Source organism: Mesoplodon mirus (genome assembly GCF_964341445.2).
Source record: "Mesoplodon mirus genome assembly, chromosome: 13".
In the NCBI taxonomy this organism is placed as follows: Eukaryota; Metazoa; Chordata; class Mammalia; order Artiodactyla; family Ziphiidae; genus Mesoplodon; species Mesoplodon mirus.
Window position 1 is genome coordinate 12,340,351 of NC_138989.1, and position 22,837 is coordinate 12,363,187.

Below are 22,837 nucleotides of genomic sequence, written 5' to 3' on the forward strand. Positions count from 1 at the left end.
CCCATACACTGTTGGTGGGAATGTAAGACGGTACAGTCACTGTGGAAAAGAGTCTAGCAGTTCCTCAAATAGTTAAACATAGGGTTATATAAGCCAGCAATGCCACTCCTAGGTATATATCCAAGAGAACTGAAAACATGTGTCTACACAAAAATCTGTAGTTGAATGGTAACAGCAGCATTATTCATAACAACCAGAAAATGGAAACAACCCAAATGTTAACTGATGAATGAATAAGTAAATGTGGTATACTCATACAATGGAATATTACTTGGCCATAAAAAGGAATTAAGTGGTGATTCAAGCTACAACACAGGTTTATCTTGGAAACATTATGCTAAGTGGAACCAGCCAGTCACAAAAAGTCACACGTTCTATGATTCCATTTATATGAAATATCTAAAACAGACAGATCTGTAGAGGCAGGAAGTGATTAGTGGTTGCCCAGAGCTAGAGAAGTTGGGGGGACATGGAGAGTGACTGCTGATGGGCACAAGGTTTCTACGTGGGGTGATGAAAATGTTCTAAGCCTGACTTGGTGACGACTGCACAACCTTGTGAACTTTACACTGGATTGTATAATTTAAATTGGTGAATTGTAGGTATGTGCATTCTATCTCAATAAAGCTAAAAATTTTTTAAATCAATTTAAGATTACAGGAGGAAAAGCAGTGGGATTTGTTGGCTCAGTGCACGTTGCTTTGGCAGCCCACTAACAACCTGATGTAAGCCTTAGCACCAACTCTTCTTTTTGGCCCCGCCGTGCCACCTGCAGGATCTTAGTTCCCTGACCAGGGATTGAACCTGGGCCATGGCAGTGAAAGCGCAGAGTCCTAACCACTGGACCACCAGGGAAGTCCCACCCTTATCACCAACTCTTCCCACCCTTATCACCAACTCTTATTTTGATTCTCCCCACCAGAGCATTCTCTGGTCTAGATCTCTGATTTCATTCGTTAGAAATGAGCAGATCCCAGATGAGAAGACTGAGAGCACAGAAGGGGAAGGGACCCCCTTTAATACAGCCCTCTACTGCCAACTAAACAGTTTATTTAAGTAATTTAAAGAGAGTAGGAGTTCTGCGTCTGACCTAAAGTAAGCCCACCACTGCCTCTGTCTTCTGCTGCTACAACCCAAACCTCTGGACAAAACACAAAAAGCAAACACCTGAGGACCCTGGGGAGTTGACTCACTACAGTGGATTGTGGGGTAAGTGGCCACAGAGGAAGGGGCCATGGGGAAAGGAGTTTCTCTCTCACAGCCTCACCCCAAGTGTGAGCTCCTGTAGCAGAGCTGTGTGGTGGTGTGGGAGCTAAAACGCTAACAGGAACACCCTCTTTCTGAAGAACCAAGGAGAGAAGCCCCTAAGTCCAAAGAACGTGGGTGTGGTGTCTTTGGGGATTCCCCCATCTCTTTTCTCTCTGGTTTTGCCCCAAGGCAGTCCCTATTCACAGAGCTGCATGGTGGTAGGGATGTCAGCAGGTGAAACCCTGCGAGAAACCCCATCTTCTCGTCAGAGGCCCAGGGGACAAGGGCCCTGAAAGCTAGGAATCACAGGCATGGAGAGAGGGAGGAACTGGAGGCAGGGAGCCCGTGATACCGCGTGCGACCCCGCGCACGGCCCAGGCGCAGACCCAAAGCAGTACAGCAAAGGCTCAGATAAGATTTCAACCACTGCCAGCTCAGACTAACCTTTGGGTGGCACATGTGCAGGGCAGTCAGAGAAGCACAGCAAAGGTTTTGGAAATTGAACTGACACTGGAATCACCACCCACGGAAGGCAAGACACAACTTGCAGTCTGAACCTAACCAGGGGGACTGACTGTTTAAAACAAAAATAAAACTCAGGATCCTCCAGAGGATTATGTAACAGGATCCAAAGGGGACACAAAATGTCCAGGATACATCCAAAATTACTTGATATACCCCCACCCCAAAAGCCCCAGGAAAATGTGACCCATTCTCAAGGGAAAATGTCAACCCTAAAATAACCCAGACTTTTGGAATCATCAGTGACTTTAAAGCAGCTATTGTAACTATATTCCATGAGGTTAAGGTACAATGATAAGAAAGAATGAAATTCTGAACAGAGAAACAATGGAAATTTTGAACCAAAAAAAGTATAAAATCTGAAATCAAAAATTCACTAGATGGGTTCAACAGCAGAATGGAGGTGACAGAAGAAACAGTTCGTGAACCCAAAGTTAAATCAGTAGATATTTGCAACTTGAAGAATGTAAGGCTTAGGAAAGAAAATGAATAGAGCTTCAGTGACCTGTGGGATAATATCAAAAAGTCTGTTCTTCACATCACTGAAGTCCCAGAGGAGAGGGGAAAGGGATCAGTGTGGAAAAAAATACCTGAAGAAATAATGGCCAAACACGTCCCAAATTTGGTGGAAGACATAAATTTACAGATTCTAAATGTTCAGTGAACCCCAAAGGTTAAACTAAAGAAACAAAACAAAAAAACTCACAGTGGTCTATTTCCTGCAGACTTTATCTTGGTAACCCATTCAAGTTTCTCATAACTGTTCTAATTCCTAAGATTTATTTTCGCCTTCATTGAACAAATACAGACTTTTATTTAATTGAAAACACCATCAATTCAAGAAGCACCATTACTTTATGTAATATTTTAACATGCTGCCATTTGTAAGATGTTATTATAAAAGACACATCTTGTTTTTCATAGATGTGAAAATGTAAAAAAAAAAAAAAAGTGCATCTTAGAATAAATGCAAAACATAGAGTTAAGCCCTCTCTGAGCGCTAGACAGACACTGTGGTAAGACACAAGCATCCTGTCCTCACACCGGATGCACACCGCTCCCTCCTCTAATGTTATTACCACTCTTTCTTCTTGGCTTAGCAGGAAAGGACAAAATATGCATTAAAAAAACCCTCATTGATCTGTAGTGTTAAAACTCTTGTGCAGAGCCCCACCTATATAACCCCACTTTATAACCCTTCCCTCCCAGCGAGGGAAAAGTACAATCCAACCATAACTCAGTTCCCACCCTGATCATTCTCTTAATCTTTATCAGACTCTACTTAACCTCTAGTGACAGGCTAGGTGAGCTATTTTTTCATTTTTAATTTCAGCTTATACCCACCCCCCCAAAAAAAACCAACTCCTTAGAAAATTCCACCCATGCTATTAGCAAAGTTACTCAAGCTGATTTCCTTACTTTAAAGAAACATTATTTTTGTTTTAACCTTGGACAGTTTTATGTACCTTTAGAGTCCATTTCATTCTCAAGTTATTTATAAAGTACTAAGAGAATGCAATAGAAGTTCAGTTTTTTAAATAAAAATGGAGGTTCCAAGGTTTTTAAACTGCATCTGTCATGAAGTGATAGCCACCTAGCTCTCTTCATAGTATTTGCCCCCTCCATCCCACTTCTGAAATAAAACATAAGCTGTACAAGCCTGGGTGTGCATCTCTGATGAGTTCCTACTCATAGCTATTAAGTCTTGGGGAAAAACCCCACAAGACATGCCTCTATGCACTTAAAAGTCTAGAGTCCTTATTCCTTCCTTTCTCCAGATGTATAATATTTTTAAGCCCCATGTTTGGAATTCATATTGCTTACACTGTTAATGTGATTCATAGAGTCTGTCATACAGAGTGAAGTAAGTCAGAAAGAGAAAGACAAATACTGTATGCTGACACATATATATGGAATTTAAGAAAAAAAAATGTCATGAAGAACATAGGGGTAGGACAGGAATAAAGACACAGACCTACTAGAGAATGGACTTGAGGATATGGGGAGGGGGAAGTGTAAGCTGTGACAAAGTGAAAGAGTGGCATGGACATATATACACTACCAAACGTAAGGTAGATAGCTAGTGGGAAGCAGCCGCAGAGCACAGGGAGATCAGCTCGGTGCTTTGTGACCGCCTGGAGGGGTGGGATAGGGAGGGTGGGAGGGAGATGCAAAAGGGAGGGGATATGGGAACATATGTATATGTATAACTGATTAAATTTGTTATAAAGCAAAAAATAAAAAAAAATTAAAATTAAAAAAAAAAAAAAAAGGAGAAAAACTGCCTGGACATACACTGAGGAGTTCAATTCTCAAGCATGAGAAGCATCAGCTGTTTCAGGAGGGCTCGAGGAAAAAAAGATCAGGTATTTTCTTTCCATAAAGCATCCTCACATCTTTTTGCTCTCTGGGAGGCAGACAGTAGTAGTGAAGGTCAGAAGTTGAAAATATTATCGGACAAAATAATTATTTTTGCAAGCTGCTGCACTGGTGCGACAGAGGTCTGGGATTTGGCACAAAAGAGGACCCGCCTCACGATCTGATACCCCACCAAGTGGCCCGCCACCTGCAGCCCGGGGCTGGCCAGGGGAGGGGGCGCCCGCTGAACCTGGCCTCCAGCCATGCTCCCTCTCTTCAGGGCACTGGATCGGACATGACAGATAACCAGTCAAAAAAAGAAGAAAAAAAAAAAAAAGGAAGAAGAAAGAAAAGGAAAAGACAAGGGGGAGAGGGAAGAGAAAGGAAAAAAGCCTAAAATTTGGACTCAGACAGTCTTTTCAAACACTTTAATCCTTCCATGCTGATGGGTCCTGGAGCGGCCGGAGCTGGCACTGGACCCTGTACCGGGAAAATCCTGCTCCCTAAGCCAATACGTTAAAGGGAAGACTGCTAATCAGCTAAATAGAAACTGGAATCTGTTCACATGAAGTCTCTTTTTTCCCCCATCACCGGAGGGACACCATAGTGGTCTAAAACACACTCTTGACATCATTTGGCAGGCAAACCTATTTTGCTGAACATGATTCATCCCTTAGGTTATTGTTTTTAATATGAGAAAGTGAGCTTTTAAATGCCAAACAAATTTTACAGCAGGGGGACAAAAGATATTCCAAGTGGTCTCACTGGACCTTCCACCAACTGCGTCCACCAAATGGCCTAAAAGACAACCTTCCCATGGTGTTTCAGAAATGAGGCAGAGACGCAACTCCATCCAACTATTACCGAATACAAGACTTTGTTCTCCAAGTTCACAGGGATGGTTATTTATGGGATCAGGGCTGAACTCAGGTGGGCAGAGATGTGAGTGAGAAGTGAGGAGGGTGAGCCGTGGAGGAAATCAGTGAGCTCAGTGGAGGCCGAGCGGCCAGGCCTCAAGAGAAGCTGCCTGCGGCTCTACGATGCGACGCTACTGACACCTACCTCCTGTCCATGTTGCCACTGACCATGAGGTTGGGAGGGCTGTCCCGGAGGTTGACGCAGGTGAAGTCGCCAAGCGCGTTGCCCAGCTTCGAGAGGCAGCGTTCTGCTTCCAGGCTATACACCAGGATCTGGGGAGAAGGAAAAACACGTGGGTGTGTGTGAGGGGCAGCAGGGCCCGCACAAACCATTTCCACCCAGCGTCGCCCCGGGGCACGGTCACAGCACCAGCTCCCATTAGAGAAGAGGCTCCAATACTTCATTTCCTGACCCCTTCCAGGTAATGACAGTGTAAGGATGTGGCTCTTAGAACGACAAAAGGAAACGCAAGAGAAAAGAAAATCCAAAGAATTCCAGGCCAAGGTGCAAAGAAACTCATAGGACACACAAAAAATGCCAGATGGGGAAATTCGGTATCCCAATTTCTTAACACAGAAAAAGAAGCATGGAAACTAAGGGTCACTGACTGCTTCTGATTAGTTAATGGGGGAGGCGAACAAGAAGTCTGTGTACAGGGTTCTCTCTCTCTCCTCCCCCTCTGTATTTATACCACAGAAGGTAAAAAGAACAAACAGTATAAGCATCCAGGATGATGAAGCTTGTACAGTTAACCACTAGATGATTCCTTTAGATTAAACTACAAACCAAAACATAAAGTCTTATTCCCAAACGTTAAAAAAAATTTTTTTAATTGAGGTATAAGTGATATTCCCCAACATTTCTCTCTTCAGTCACTCTCCACTAGTTAATTATAGTAAGCTCTGTTCCATAAGGTATGGAGGCAAGTGAGAAAGTATCCTTGATCTCTAGACAATGTATTCATTACATTTGAACACTGCCTTTTCTCCAGCAAATGGGGAAACAAGGATGATTCATAAGGAATCTTTCTGAAGGTTATTTAAGTCTTTTACCAGAAAGATCTTAGTAATTCAGTTAACATTAAGTGCTTGCCATGGGTCAGTAATTGTTTTAAGTAGTGAAGACACAGTCCTTGCACTCAAATTCACTGTTCAAAAGCCTCCTCATTTACACACACACACACACACGTGAGCATATATTATATTCTGTTGATCATGTGGTTAAAATTAATCACTGAGGGCTTCCCTGGTGGCACAATGGTTGAGAGTCCGCCTGCCGATGCAGGGGACACAGGTTCGTGCCCCGGTCTGGGAAGATCCCACATGCCGCGGAGCGGCTGGGCCCGTGAGCCATGGCCGCTGAGCCTGCACGTCCGGAGCCTGTGCTCCGCAACGGGAGAGGCCACAACAGTGAGAGGCCCTCGTACCGCAAAAAAAAAAAAAAAAAAAATCACTGAACTCAAAGTTTTAATGTTAATATTTTTTAGAGTCTCCTCTCTTAGCCCACACATGAAAATGATGTGCTATTTTTTGTTAACCTATACATTTATCAATTATCAGTGTACAGATTCCTATTTTAGTACTGAGAGGTTAATAAACTGACTCCACCTTGAAAACCATTGATCTCATCGTTGACACATTTCTAACAACTGAATCTTTGCAAATTCCTAATAGTCAAAACAACACTATAATATTAAGTAAAATTGCTCACAATATCTGAAAGGAAAGAAGGCAATTTCAAAATGTAAAATGCCTTCTTAATCCCTAAAGATCATAGAGAACAAGCTAAATTTTATTTTTATTTTCATGCAGTTGAAAATAAAAGTTTCGGAGAAAATTTCAACTGTAAAATATCCAAAATAAGATTCTTCTTCCAAGTACGGACATAGAAATAAATCAAATCTTCTATCTACAGTGAATATCCTAAAAATTACATAAAAATCGGTTCCTGGAGAAAAAAAAAAAAACAACCCAGCAATCTGGTCTACCCTGAAAGTAACATTCTGCACTTATATATCACTATACAGTTTTCAAGAGGGCTTTTGGACTCATTCTCTTCTTCTTTTTAAAATACTTCAACATCTATAGCAGGAAGAAATGTCCATGATAAATATAAGAATTAAAATCTGATATTGAGTCTGTTCCTATGTCTTTACTTTTTTTTTTTAGAAGTTCTTTTTTGACAAGAGGATAGATCATTTCTGAATGAAACAGTGGGATCTAATCCCTCTCCAAAAAGACTGCAAATTCATCATATAAGTTAGTAGTCAGGAGTCAAGTATTTTCTAAAATGTTTAATAATTCAATGAATCAGAACTATCCAAAGAGTACCTTGACCATTACGTTTAGTTAAAGACCGCAGAGATCAGAAAACACATTACCCATCTCAGAGGCGGTTCTTCCCACGTTACGAGTCCCTCAACGACCTTTAGCATCTCTCTCTCCCCTCTGCGCTCTCTCTCTTTTAATAAGGTTGAGCAAATGGGACTTCATTTTATCTGATTGCCACAGACTAGTGAGATTAATTATTCATGCTCACACTCTCCCTCTTGTTAAGACCATGCATTAGACTAATTTTTCTCTTTATTGCCCTAGTTGGGTTGAGTCTCAACCCATGGCCACTTGACTCACTCTCAGAAGTGTATGGATATGTTGGAAAGAAGGAAAAAACGACCCATAGCTAAAATCTTGGAGAAAATGTTCTGCACTAATGTGACCGCCAAAATCAATAGATGTTGCTGGGATTTTTTTCTTTTAAGCACCACATGTATATTATAAAAGGATTTAAATAGTGATTAAGGAGCAAATTTGTATAGAAGTTGGATGTTTCTTTAAGAATTATCTAAAATGACTGAACCATGTTGTATATTTTTACAAAGGTAACTGCAGGAGATGCAGTGTGTAGTCTCGGACACTGCAGGGTCTACTCCTTTCTCTTTGGCTTCCAGGGAGATCTAGAGGGCACCTGGTGGAAGCAAGCATTGTTTAAAAAGAACTTTGTTTTTTCCTTCTTAGAGATGTTAAGGTATTTTCACAAATCCTAGTCTTAGAATCCTAACTTTCATTTTTGTCAATTATTCAGATTTCTCTGAAATTTCTAAAGAATCTGTTTTTTTCTGATTTCAAACATAATATATTTTGTGTAACCTTCTGGATAGCCATCTCTCAGAAATAACCACTTTAACAGTTTAGTGTATACAGTTGTCCCTCGGTATCCATGGGGGTTTAGTGCCGGGACCCCTCGGATACCAAAATCTGCCCACGCTCAAGTCCCTTATATAAAATGGTGTACTATTTGCATATAACCTACATCTTCTCATCTACTTTAAATCATTTCTAGATTAATTACAACACCTAATACGATGTAAATGCTATGTAAATAGTTGCTGGTGCTCAGCAAATTCTGACTTTTGGAACTTTCTAGAATTTGGGGGGGAATATTTTCGATCCGAGGTTGGTTGAATCCGTGGATTCGCAACCTGTGGATGTGGAGGGCTATGTACTGCTAGACTTTTTCTATATACATGTCTGTCTTGTCTGTTGCGTGCACACTCTTTCTCTCTCTGTGTATAAAATTATTTTTTTCTCTCGATGGGACTGTCGTTCTACAACTTGTTTTTCCTACTAAATAACATGAGAGTTCTTTCCTCATCAGTACCTATACATAGATCTTGTTCTTTTTTAAAGGCTGCATAGAACTTGTCTATGGATATATGATTCCATATTGATGGATATTTGGGTTGTTTCTAATTTTTTAGACAAAATAAATAATGCTGTAATTCTTTCAACAGCCAGTAAACAAATGTTTATGCCTCTTCTCTGTGCAGCAGGCACTGGAATGAACAGGGAGGGTGGATGATGTGCAGGAGCCTCGGCCGGCTGCCAGCTGAAACAATCCACCTCTTCACCAGCTAGTGCACGGCCACCAACTGTCCTGGTCCGCCATCTGTGGGGCTCGCCTCTCTAAGGAGACCCACCTTACAGCCATGTCCTAGCAGGTGGTGGTGTAACAGTAGGGGCAGCAGTGTAGAGTCAGGATGGAGGTGGTGGCCACAGGCCTGACATCTGGGAAACATCGGCAACGCCCTGGTGCAGGCAGGCCCCGCCCCTTTCAGGTGTGACCCGGACCATTTAGTGTGCCTAGGACTGGCTTTCCAACGAAACCATGAGGAAAGGGATAAGAAATGGCTACTGCCCCTGCAGTGGGGTGATGAGCAGGCCAACTTCCTCCTTCACCCAGTAAGAACTAGATTTAGCAATACAAACATTTCCTAAATCTGGGACTGCTGTTAGCCTCATAATGAAACAGGAACCACTGTATACAGAAATAGCTATGAAGAGATTACAGAGCCTTGCAGTCCCAGACTTTTGGCTGTATGCTAATGACTGAAAAAAGGAATTCCATTTGTGTTTTCTTTAAGTTTACCAAAATAGTGAGTCTTCCTCACACTCCTATGTGTCATCTGCCAAAGGCATTACACCACCCACAATGTCAACCTGAGCAGCAGGCTCAGCGCCTCAGGACCCCAGGCACTGCCTTTCCAAAGGGGTGAGGAGTGGTCAGAAGGCTTCCTTACAAGACCATAGCTTTTTAAAAGGCGTTGTGAATTAAAGATAATTTGTCTGCCACCATCTAAAAAAAGGGAAGCGACAGAGAGAGAAAAGGTTAGGAGATGCTGTGCTGGATTGCAGCGAAGTAAAAGATAAAAAAAAAGGCACGGGGAGGAAGATTTGACTGAAATTCCTGGAGATAACAAAGTCTACCTACTTTCTTTTCTGATCTCTAACAACCCATCTCCATCACTACCACATATATTTTGCCCTTCTGAGGGGGTAAAGTCATGATAAGCCAAATTCTAGAGAGTAAAGCAAATAATCCTCATGTTCTCTCCTCTTCCATCCCAATTAAGCTTATTGTGTGTTCTCTGTGAGCCCTTAGCAGAGTTTATTCCCTCTTGTCAGCGCTGAAGGTATTCACCATCTATGCACCCCATCTGGTGTCCCCAAGGTGCCACCTTGAGCTGTACATTTGCTTCCTCCAACTTTTCCCCAGACCCATGGTTCTCAAACGCTGGAGGGCAGGAGGGTCACCGAGGAGACTGTGATTTTAGCAGGCCAGCTGAGGCACTGTTACCAAGCGCCATGCCACATACTGTAAAACACTGTCCTAGACTTAGACTAGTTCCTTGGGGCAGCAATCCTATCTTTCATTCCTGCAGCACTAAGGGCCAGCACGTGCTGGGTACTCAGTAAGTGCTTGTAGATTAACTGACTGGTACATATTTATCAGGCAAACCCAGGGCTTACCATGGTCTGGTACATAATAAGTACTCAGATAGTCCTTGTTTTGCTTAACACATTCCCCCATTTCTGGATGCCTAATCTTGCTGCTGGCTTGTACCAAGGAACCACTTCCTTGTACTCAAAACAGAAGGTTCCACAGATCTCTCTCCACAGTCGCCAGATTCCAGAACTCCCAAACTATATCCAGGCCCAAGGTTCCACCTCTGACAACACAGCATACTATGAATGTCTGGAATGTCTGGAAAACCATCCTGTTTAGAACACGGAAGATTCAGTCTAGTAAACATTCCCGTAAACATTCTGTTTAACTCCTACGAAACCCGAGAAAGTCCGAGGAGGCAAAAATGAAGAGAGCACTACAACCAGAAAGGGAAGTAGCACTCACATCAGGGGCTGCTCTGGGGACATCTGCCAGTGTCAGGAGCCTGGAAAACTGGGGAAATAGGAGGCAAGGTTTCCAGCCAGTGCCAGGTGGAACCAGAACTGATAAGTCTGCCTAAAGCTGGACCCCTTGGATAGCTATGTACACTCAGCAAAAAGCAAGATAGGAACAAAAATCTATCCACTGGCGAAGAGAGCCTACGTGGCAACTTGCCTGTCTCAGGTTCAGCTCGGGATGGAAAAGGTCTGCCCTCGGCCTGCAAGCCTCATGCAGGTTGGGAGTTTGAAGTTACACTACGTGCAATGCCAAAAGACCCAGGTCTAGTAATAGAAGCACTTTCATGTTGGTACCATGCTTCCTGGTACCTGGCAGAATCGTCTCAGGAGGAAGATCCTCTCAACCCAGGCCCCACAGGAGATCTCCAAATCAAGATCAGCCAAATATGAGCTCACAATTAAAAAAAAATGTTTTCCCCCAACACAGAAACAGCTCATCACAAGGGAGAGACAGAAAACAGGCTTCCAAGGATATCAGATTTTTAGCAGTTGAAGAAAAATATGCATGCTGGAAATGTTTACAGAAATAAAAGAGGGTGAGGGGTCAAAAGCAGCAAAACTGATTAAGTAGCTTTGAAAAACAAAACAAATAGAATTTCTAGAAATTAAAAAAAAAAAAAACAGGGGACTTCCCTGGTGGTGTAGTGGATAAGACTCTGCACTCACAATGCAGGGGGCCCTGGTTCGATCCCTGGTCAGGGAACTAGCTCCCACGTGCATGCCGCAACTAAGGAGCCCATGTCCCGCAACTAAGGAGCCCACGTGCTGCAACTAAGACCCAGCGCAACCAAAGGAAAAAAAAAAAAATCAATGGATGAGTTAAACGGATTCCAAGAGAGAATTTGTGAACTGGAAGACAAAGATGAAGAAATTATTCAGGATGCAACACAGAGAGATGGAGATGGAAAAGATGAGTGAGTGAGAAAGAGCACAGAAGGGAGAACAAGTTGGTCTAACACACATCTAACCTGAGTTCTAGACAGAAGGAATAGAGAGAATGAGGGGAAATTTCAACACGGCAATGGCTGAGAACTTTCTGCAACTGAAAGGAAAGAAGTGCAAGAGAACCCCAAACAGGGAAAATGAAACTAAATCCACACCTAGAGACAGCAGAGTGAAACCACAGAAATTTAAAGACAAGGAAAAACCAGCCAAAAGAAGAGAAAAAGTCCTTAATGGGAATGACAGTTAAACAACTTCTCAGTAATAACAGTGGAAGTCAAACCAATCATCTCTTCAAAGGTCTGAGAGAAAATACCTGTCATCCTGGAATGATAAAGGACTAGTAAAACCACCTTTCACGAATGAGTATGAAATAAAGATGTTTTGGGATAAAAATACCGAGAGCAGAGAGCACTTGTGGCCAAGAGACCCTCACTACACAATATACTTTTGGAAGATATAAAATCATTCCAGACTAAAAGGTCTGAAATGCTGGCAAGAACAGTGAGAGAAGATTCAGGTAAATGTGCACGAATATATGCAAATGTTGACTATACACAACAACAATGCTGATCTGGGGTTAAATAAATAGAATAAACTCTATCTAGTCCTTATTATTCCAAACAGTCAAGTGCCATGCATCAGGGCAAAGTACCAGGAGCATAAAGATGCCAGGTGCACGGGGGACCTCCAGCATCATGGTTTGGAGTGAACAGATACTTTCTTGGATACCTGTACCGTGATTGGCACAAAGGAAGGACTCGGTATCTATTTGCTGAAAGAATGAATAAGTGCTGCACACCTCTGCCTGTGTCGATTACAGGTGAACGACACACCAGCCTTACATTAAAGATATGCCCCCCCACAGATGAACACATTAAGTCAATTTGCTTTCCACCAACAGCAGCGTATTTAGCTGTTTCATAAGTGGGAGGTACAGTTTTATTCCATACAGAACTTAAAGTACAAGACTAGTAATGCTCAATTAAAAAAAAATAGCAGATACAAAAGAAAAAGACCTCTCAGTCTTTGGGGTAGAATTTACTCATGTGAACGACCCAAGTTGCTCTTCTGACCCAACATAAATATGACCCACAAAAACGTGCTCAAAAATTTTACTACAAAAAATGCAGGGTCTGCATATTGATGTTCACATACAAAGCTAAGTGAACAGTCTCTATAAATTCAAAGATGAGCTAAGACTGTAAAAAACGATGAGAAAGACAGTTGGGGAGGGAAGGCGAGCTAGTGAGAAAAGAGTAAATCATACAAAAAACAGCCAATAAAAAAATAAAAAAGCAGTTAATATACATGAATAATGGATGTCTGATTTAAAAGCAGTTTACTCTGATATGATGTAATTTTTGACAATCAGCCAGAGAGACTATTTTGTAAGTCCTTGCCAGAGATAAGTCAGCGCAAGAGGCTTGGTAACGCGGCATATCTGTGAACATGTGGAAAATGACTTTCACCACCATCCCAAAGGTGACTCTGCTGGCAAACAAAAACTTGCCTCTCAGGTGCTTTTAGCAGCAGCAAACAGCAAGATGCAGAGCTGAAGAAATGGACCCCTGACATGAGCACAGCTCCCTGAAACACAGCAGCCCCTCAACAGTTTCCATGACATGCTTCTGGCACAGTCCACCCTCAAACGCGGCACAAAGGGAGAAGCAGCCTGAGCTGCTTTCATGTTTAAGTTTTAATGAGAGTGACAAGCCCACAAGGACAGGATATTTCAGGGATGGGACGGTGTTGCTGAGCCTCGCCAGGCATCGGGTAGGCAGGCCCGTGTGCACTGCCCACCACCACGTGCCAATGCACCTGCAACCCCTGCTGTTCCAGGACTGGACTCTGCCCGGGAAGGCACTGCCAATCACCGCAGACTGTGCCAGACATGGGGCTTTGTGATGTGGGCAGATGTCTACAAAGGACCAGAGCAGGCCAAACCAACACCTATTGTGACCTAAGCCTGAAAAGAACCCAGAGAGCAAGAGTGCACTTGGGTGAAAATGCAGGCCAATATGATCCAGTCTCTCTCTCCCCCCACATCCATAGGTGCTGGAAATAATAAAGGAAGGTAGTGACCAGAATATGGTTCTCTGCTTTGCTTCAGGGATCTCTTCAGACAGTCTCTGTCCTAGCACTAGAAGAAGGATAAGAGGTACGACTAACAAAGAACGGGTTGACGGGGTACATAAAATGAATAGGAAACGTTTGCTGTCAGAGCATTTAGCACAATGAAGAGATTATAATTATTATGCAAATATATAACTCAAAGCTGAAAAGCCTCACATACTCCTTTCAGGTTCCCAACAGGCCTCATCATAATAAAGAGCACGGACAGTTTCGGAGCACTTCACAAATATTAACAACATGTGACTAACCAAAGTCCCCACGAGAAGGAAAGTTATCATTAAATCTGTTATGTAGGGAGGAAAACTGAGGCTGCAAACTACGAAATGAATTCTTCAAAATTAAAGACAACCTGGACATGATTGTCTTACATGGGAAGATTGCAAGTGAGAGCTGGTCGTGTAACAACACTCGTGAGCCTGTAGACGTCGCACTGTACACGCAATTCGGGGTATTACGGTGCTTGCGTGTCAGTTTGCAACCGGCCTGGCAACTTCTCATTTGGCCCCAAGTTAGACTGGACAAAGGCTCAGAAGTGGGTAGCCAGGCAGAAGGTGGCTACAATCAGATCACCGAGACGAATGACAGCTGATGCAGGAGCATGAACAATTGCAGTGAACTATTGGGGACTTTGGTGTAGGGCACACAGTCCACCCCAGTCGCCTTCGTACGCTTAAGGGCGTAACAACCTTTCACTATATGGTACTACGTGGCACGCGACAGTGCCAGCACAAACGTGGTCAGCAGCGTCTTGCACACGAAGTACACTGTAAATATCAGCTGTTAATAATCATCATGGTACTCCTTTCACACAAATCCTCTCAGAATATCATTCCATCTGATTCTCACAACCAGCAAAGGAAGACAAGCATTACCGTGCACATTTTATGCATAAACTGAGGCTTAAAAGAATTTAAATAACTTGCCCCAAATTACACAGGTAACAACAGCAGCTGAGGATGCACTAGGCAGAGCCCAGCTACTCTCATTCCTAGGTCAGTGTTTGCCACCATATGACAAGCCTTTTCCTGAGTCCTGGCAAGACGGGTTAGTAATGCCTAATACTTACAGTGTCCTCGTATGTGCAAAACACTGCGACTGTGCGTTCTCTCACCTGATCCCCACCATGCCATACAGTGGCTATCATGATTTTACTCACTTTACATATGAGGAAGCAGAGGTGTAGAGAGGCCAAATCACTTACACAGAAATGAAGGTTTGGAACCAGAATTCAAAGCTGGGGGGGTGGACCTCCAACTACCCCAGGTGCTCAGAGCGCGGCTCTGGACTAGCAGCATCGGCAGCACTGGGCAAAACAGACCCTCAGGCCCCAACCCAGACTCGGTAAGTCAGAAGGCCTTCGGGGTGGAGGCCCAAGATCTGTATTTTTCTGATACTCCCTGGTGTTTGAGGACCCCCGCACTACACCGACACTGACTGCCTCCCAAGCCAAAAAAGAATCGGAAACATTAAAGCAGTGGTACTCAGCTCTAAATGCTCACTTCCTGCCTCCCAGCTGACAGCAATCTGGTTAAGAAGAGCGCTGGGCAGTACCAGTAAGGCGATGTGAGATGAGGACCCCGTGTACTGTAAGCGTAAGGGGAGGGAGGTGCTCACTGAGAGCCACGACAGTTGGGACGGCTTCTCCTGATAAGTGGGACCCTGGATGGACCTTTCCTGAAAGGACATGGAGAGACAGGAGGGGAAGAGGGAATGCTGTTGCTAGTCGGGAATAAACATGGCATATTCTGGACTGCACAGGCTCCTTTCGGAGGTGCCGGGTGGAGAGTGGGAGGCTGACTCTCCAGGGTCTGGAAGGCCAGGCAGGAGGTACGCACCAGCCAGTCACCCACAGTCCTTGGCACGCAGCCACTGCTCCGACAAAATCTGAAAGGGACCATGAGGAGGGACACTGACAGGTGGGACAAGAGACCAAAGGTGGGGAAAGGGCAGGGGCAGGTGAAGGGGGGCGCTGGGGAAGAAGTATTCTCATGTCATTTTCAACATATGCTTTAAAACTTATTGTGGTACATGAGATAGGAGTTCACACCCTAAGGAAACTCCGCAGTCCAGAGAGGCCACCCAGGGGAACAGGCAGAGCCTGGGCCAGAGGTCCTAACCTAGAAAGATCCAAAGAAATGTGGGTATTGAATTCGGTCCTGGTCCAATCGGTCAGTCCCATATCAACGGACCACCTGCAGCAGGAGACAGTCAGAACCCAGGTCACTGCAGAGCTGCTTCCTGCACGTGGCACATTGAGACGATTCCTGGCCTCACTGTAACCCACTGAAAACCTCCCGAGTCCCTTAATCTGGAATGTGATTGTTCAAATGTGGACTGAGCTGGGGTTTTCCTTTGACCAGCTACAAAACTGGATTTACCCTGTAAATTAATAACACACTGAGAGAATGCTTAAGAGAGTAACTTTGCGTCCATTAGAAGAACTCATCTGCAACTCAATAATTGATAAGTTAATTATAAACCCCACTCTCTAACACAGTGCCTTATAGACTGAAGTGCCGGGTAAATTAAAAAATCATATTCATCTACGTATTGAATAAAAAGCAAAAGCCCTCTACTTTGTAATATTTTTGTTAGTTTAAGCTGCTATGTGTACTTGAAAACAATAAAATATCTTAAATATTGTGAAATTCAGATTCACTCAGGCCATTTTCTGTGTGCCCTCTTCTATCCTCTATCAAACATCATCTGTCTCAACTGTCTGGATATATACACATGGAAAGCCTGCAGCCTATTCTACAGTGTTACTGTTACTGATTATAGAACAAAGGTAAACATTTCCAATAGGCCCCCCTGATCTTCATTAACTGAAAAACGAGCTGATTTTTTAACCCTAACGAACTAGTTGCTGCTCATCTGGCACAAAGAAACCAAAGCCACCTATTCAAACAGTGAAATAAACGCCAAGATCAACTCCAAGTTCACACTCTCCCATGGGTATGGAACGGTAAACCCAGATGGAAATCCCACATAAATAATAGGAAAGCCATTAGAAAAATTAGGCCCTACATAAAATTCTAAGCTTAATTCAAAAGACAAATGAGGGCTTCCCTGGTGGCACGGTGGTTAAGAATCCACCTGCCAACTCAGGGGATATGGATTCAAGCCCTGATCTGGGAAGATCCCACTTGCCACAGAGCAACTAAGCCTGGGCACCACAGCTACTGAGCCTGCGCTCTAGAGCCCATGAGCCACAACTACTGAGCTGTCATGCCACAACTACTGAAGCCCACGCACCTAGAGCCCATGCTCCGCAACAAGAGAACCCACCGCAATGAGAAGCCTGCACACCGCAACAAAGAGTAGCCCCTGCTCACCGCAACTAGAGAAAGCCCGCGTGCAGCAACAAAGACCCAATGCAGCCAAAAATAAATAAATTAATTAAATTAAAAAAAAAAAAGACACATGAGAAAAAAGGAAATGATCATCATATATGTCAATGTAATGGTCTTGTAAAAACTTGCTCAGTGCTTCTAGAATTCTGATCAATGTTTTTAGAAATTAGAAAATGATACGCGTGTCATGATATACAAAAACTACGCCAGTGTGAGCGAAGACAAAAGATACTTAAGACACAGTGCCAGCCCTCTCCAATGAGGCTCCACATCTCAAAGTGACCATACACGAAGTGACTCAGCATTCACATTAACTTAACTGCATTCATCCTGCAAAAAGTTGAATTCCCCCAGCCCTTCCTATTCTAAATGCATTCTTGTAAAACAACTCTCAGGAAAATGACTCCTAGCAGGTATGGCTTTAGCACAGCTCCCACACCAGCCCACAGCACCTGTGCTCCAGCCCGCCTGGACCACCTCAGCACTGCTTCCTGGCCCCCCAGAAACCCTCCTCCAGGCCTGGTGCCTCTGCCTGGACTGCCCCCTTGCCCAGGCTTTCCTGATGAACTCTGACCTGACCCCAAAGCTGGTGGGGATGAGGAGGTGAAGGAGGCGCCTAACAAGTCCTGAGCACCAGCCATAAGCACATTACCTCCTTTCCCCAGGTATTCTCCCATTTCCAAATGGGAAGCCTGAGGCATGTAAGCAACTTGCCTAAGGCTTATCTGACTCCAAGTCCCCAGTGGTTATACCACTACCCGACTTAGCTGAAAATACGTTTCCCTGTATTCACTTTCTATGACTTCCATCACTCGCTCCCAGGAGTAGCCCAGGATTGCTGGAGATCCTGAAGCACTCTTAGCTTCTACAAGAAGTGGCAGCGTTCTAAGAAATAGTTTTTGCAGAATCACCCATCATGGCTGTAGAGAATATCAGAGGTGGTTGGGTCCTCAAAGGTCTCTAAGTCAGAGACGTTATCTTGAGAAGCCCTTGGGGCTCTATGGAGGCAATTCAGGGTCTTCACATGTGAAAACTATTCATTATCAACAATACACTAACAATTATATCAATCATTGATACATTCTATTTATTTCTTTTATACAGCAGGTTCTTATTAGTCATCCATTTTATACACATCAGTGTATACATGTCAATCCCAATCTCCCAAATCATCCCACCACCACCACCCTTCCACTTTCCTCCTTGGTGTCCATACGTTTGTCCTCTACATCTGTGTCTCTATTTCTGCCCTGCAAACGGGTTCATCTGTACCATTTTTCCAGATTCCACATATATGCGTTAATATACGACATGTGTGTTTCTCTGACTTACTTCAGTCTGTATGACAGTCTCTAGGTCCATCCATGTCTCTACAAATGACCCAATTTCGTTCCTTTTAATGGCTGAATAATATTACATTGTATATATGTACCACATCTTCTTTATCTATTTGTCTGTCAATGGGCATATAGGTTGCTTCCATGACCTGGCTATTGTAAACACTGCTGCAGTGAACATTGGGGTGCATGTGTCTTTTTGAATTATGGTTTTCTCTGGGTATATGCCCAGTAGTGGGACTGCTGGGTCATATGGTACCTTCTATTTTTACTTTTTTAAGGAACCTCCATACTGTTCTCCATAGTGGCTGTTATCGATTTACATTCCAACTAACAGTGAAAGAGGGTTCCCTTTTCTCCACACCCTCTCCAGCATTTGTTTGTAGATTTTCTGAAGATGCCCATTCTAACCGGTGTGAGGTGATACCTCATTGTAGTTTTGATTTGCATTTCTCTAATAGTTAGTGATGTTGAGCAGCTTTCAATGTGCCTCTTGGCCATCTGTATGTCTTCTTTGAAGAAATGTCTGTTTAGGTCTTCTGCCCATTTTTTCATTGGGTTGTTTCTTTTTTTAATATTGAGCTGCATGAGCTGCTTGTATATTTTGGAGATTAGTCCTTTGTCCATTGATTCGTTTGCAAACATTTTCTCCCATTCTGAGGGTTCTCTTTTCATCTTGTTTATAGTTTCCTCTGCTGTGCAAAAGCTTTTAAGTTTCATTAGGTCCCATTTGTTTATTTTTGTTTTTATTTCCATTTCTCTAGCAGGTGGGTCAAAAAGGATCTTGCTGTGATTTATGTCATGGAGAGTTCTGCCTATGTTTTCCTCTAAGAGTTTGATAGTGTCTGGCCTTACATTTAGGTCTTTAATCCATTTTGAGTTCATTTTTGTGTATGGTGTTAGGGAGTGTTCTAATTTCATTCTTTTACATGTAGCTGTCCAGTTTTCCCAGCACCACTTATTGAAGACACTGTCTTTTCTCCATTGTATATCCTTGCCTCCTTTGTGTCATAGATTAGTTGACTATAGGTGTGCGGGTTTATCTCTGGGCTTTCTATCCTGTTCCATTGATCTATGTTTCTGTTTTTGTGCCAGGACCATATTGTCTTGATTACTGTAGCTTTGTAGTATAGTCTAAAGTCAGGGAGTCTGATTCCTCCAGCTCTGTTTTTTTTCCCTCAAGACTGCTTTGGCTATTTGGGGTCTTTTGTGTCTCCATACAAATTTTAAGATTTTTTTGTTCTAGTTCTGTAAAAACTGCCACTGGTAATTTGATAGGGCTTGCATTGAATCTGTAGATTGCTTTGGGTAGTATAGTCATTTTCACAATATTGATTCTTCCAATCCAAGAACATGGTACATCTCTCCATCTGCTTGTGTCATCTTTGATTTCTTTTATCAGTGTCTTATAGTTTTCTGAGAACAGGCTTTTACCTCCTTAGGTGGGTTTATTCCTAGGTATTTTATTCTTTTTGTTGCAATGGCGAATGCGATTGTTTCCTTAATGTCTCTTTCTGATCTTTCGTTGTTAGTATATAGGAATGCAAGAGATTTCTGTGGATTAATTTTGTATCCTACTACTTTACCAAATTCATTGATTAGCTCTAGTAGTTTTCTGGTGGCATCTTTAGGCTTCTCTATGTATAGTATCATGTCATCTCCAAAGAGTGACAGTTTTACTTCTTCTTTTCCAATTTGTATTCCTCTTATTTCTTTTTCTTCTCTGATTGCCATGGCTAGGACTTACAAAACTATGTTGAATAACAGTGGCCAGAGTGCACATCCTTGTCTTATTCCTGATCTTAGAGGAAATGCTTTCAGTTTTTCACCATTGAGAAGGATGTTTGCTGTGGGTTTGTCGTATATGGCCTTTATTATGTTGAGGTAGGTTCCCTCTACACCCACTTTCTGGAGTTTTTATCGTAACTGGGTGTTGAATTTTGTCAAAAGGTTTTCTGCGTCTATTGAGATGATCATATGGTTTGCTAGGATTTTGTTGAGGATTTTTGCATCTATATTCATCGGTGGTATTGGTCTGTAATTTTCTCTTTTTGTAGTATCTTTGTCTGGTTTTGGTATCAGGGTGATGGTGGCCTCATAGAATGAGTTTGGGAGTGTTCCTTCCTCTGAAGTTTTTTGGAAGAGTTTGAGAAGGATGAGTGTTAGCTCTTCTCTAATGTTTGATAGAATTCACCTGTGAAGCCATCTGGTCCTGGACTTTTGTTTGCTGGAAGATTTTTAATCACAGTTTCAACTTCATTACTTGTGATTGGTCTGTTCATATTTTCTGTTTCTTCCTGGTTCAGTCTTGGAAGGTTATCCCTTTCTAAGAATTTGTCCATTTCTTCCAGGTTGTCCATTTTATTGGCATAGAGTTGCTTGTAGTAGTCTCTTAGGATGCTTTGTATTTCTGCAGTGTCTGTTGTAACTTCTTTTTCATTTCTAATTTTATTGATTTGAGTCCTCTCCCTCTTTTTCTTGATGAGTCTGGCTAATGGTTTATCAATTTTGTTTATCTTCTCAAAGAACCAGCTTTTAGTTTTATTGATCTTTGCTATTGTTTTCTTTGTTTGTATTTCATTTATTTCTGCTCTGATCTTTATGATTTCTTTCCTCCTACTAACTTTGGGTTTTGTTTGTTTTTCTTTCTCTAGTTCCTTTAGGTGTGAGTGGAGATTGTTTGACATTTTTCTTCTTTCTTGAGGTTGGATTGTATTGCTATAAACTTCCCTCTTAGAACTGCTTTTGCTGCATCCCATAGGTTTTGGATCATTGTGTTTTTGTTGTCATTTGCCTCTCGGTATTTTTTGATTTCCTCTTTGATTCCTTCAGTGATCTCTTGGTTATTTAGTAACATATTGTTTAGCCTCCATGTGTTTGTGTTTTTTACATTTTTTCCCCCTGTAATTGATTTTTAATCTCATAGCATTGTAGTCAGGAAAGATGCTTGATATGATTTCAATTTTCCTAAATTTACCAAGGCTTGATTTGTGACCCAAGATGTGACCTATCCTGGAGAATGTTCCGTGTGCACTTGAGAAGAAAGTGTAATCTGCTGTTTTTGGATGGAATGTCCTATAAATACCAATTAAATCTATCTGGTCTATTGTGTCATTTAAAGCTTGTGTTTCCTTATTAATTTTCTGTCTGGATGATCTGTCCGTTGGTGTAAGTGAGGTGTTAAAGTTCCCCACTATTATTGTGTTACTGTCAATTTCCTCTTTTATAGCTGTTAGCAGTTGCCTTATGTATTGAGGTGCTTCTATGTTGGGTGCATTTATATTTATAATTATTATATCTTCTTCTTGGATTGATCCCTTGATCATTATGTAGTGTCCTTCCTTGTCTCTTGTAACATTCTTTATTCTAAAGTCTATTTTATCTGATATGAGAATTGCTACTCCAGCTTTCTTTTGATTTCCATTTGCATGGAATATGTTTTTCCATCCCCTCACTTTCAGTCTGTATGTGTCCCTAGGTCTGAAATGGGTCTCTTGTAGACAGCATATATATGGGTCTTGTTTTTGTATCCATTCAGCAAGCCTGTGTCTTTTGGTTGGAGAATTTAATCCATTCACATTTAAGATAATTATTGATATGTATGTTCCTATGACCATTTTCTTAATTGTTTTAGGTTTGTTTTTGTAGGTCTTTTTCTTCTCTTGTGTTTCCCACATAGAGAAGTTCCTTTAGCATTTGTTGTAGAGCTGGTTTGGTGGTGCTGAATTCTCTTAGTTTTTGCTTATCTGTAAAGCTTTTGATTTCTCCCTCGAATCTGAATGAGATCCTTGCCGGTGGAGTAATCTTGGTTGTAGCTTCTTCCTTTTCATCACTTTAAATATGTCATGCCACTCCCTTCTGGCTTGTAGAGTTTCTGCTGAGAAGTCAGCTGTTAAACCTTATGGGAGTTCCCTTGTATGTTATTTGTCATTTTTCCCTTGTTGCTTTTAATAATTTTTCTTTGGCTTTAATTTTTGTCAATTTGATTACTATGTGTCTTGGCGTGTTTCTCCTTGGGTTTTGCTTCCTGGACTTGGGTGGCTATTTCCTTTCCCATGTTAGGGAAGTTTTCTACTATAATCTCTTCAAATACTTTCTCGAGTTCTTTCTCTCTCTCTTCTCCTTCTGGAACCCCTATAATGCGAATGTTGGTGTATTTAATTTTGTCCGAGAGGTCTCTAAGGCTGTCTTTTCATTCTTTTCGTTTTATTCTGTTTCACGGCAGTGAATTTCACCCTTCTGTCTTCCAGGTCACTTATCCATTCTTCTGCCTCAGTTATTC

At 42.3% G+C, this 22,837-nt stretch overlaps 1 protein-coding gene across 1 annotated transcript in view; it reads right to left on the reverse strand.

Moving 5' to 3' along the window:
• The window catches only part of FBXW8 (F-box and WD repeat domain containing 8), a 115,290-nt gene that overhangs the window by 14,433 nt on the left and 78,020 nt on the right, over nucleotides 1–22,837 (reverse strand). Inside the window, exon 8 of the mRNA XM_082640817.1 lies at nucleotides 5,191–5,318. Coding sequence (XP_082496943.1) covers nucleotides 5,191–5,318 — 128 coding nt within the window. The remainder of the gene's footprint in view (nucleotides 1–5,190; nucleotides 5,319–22,837) is intronic.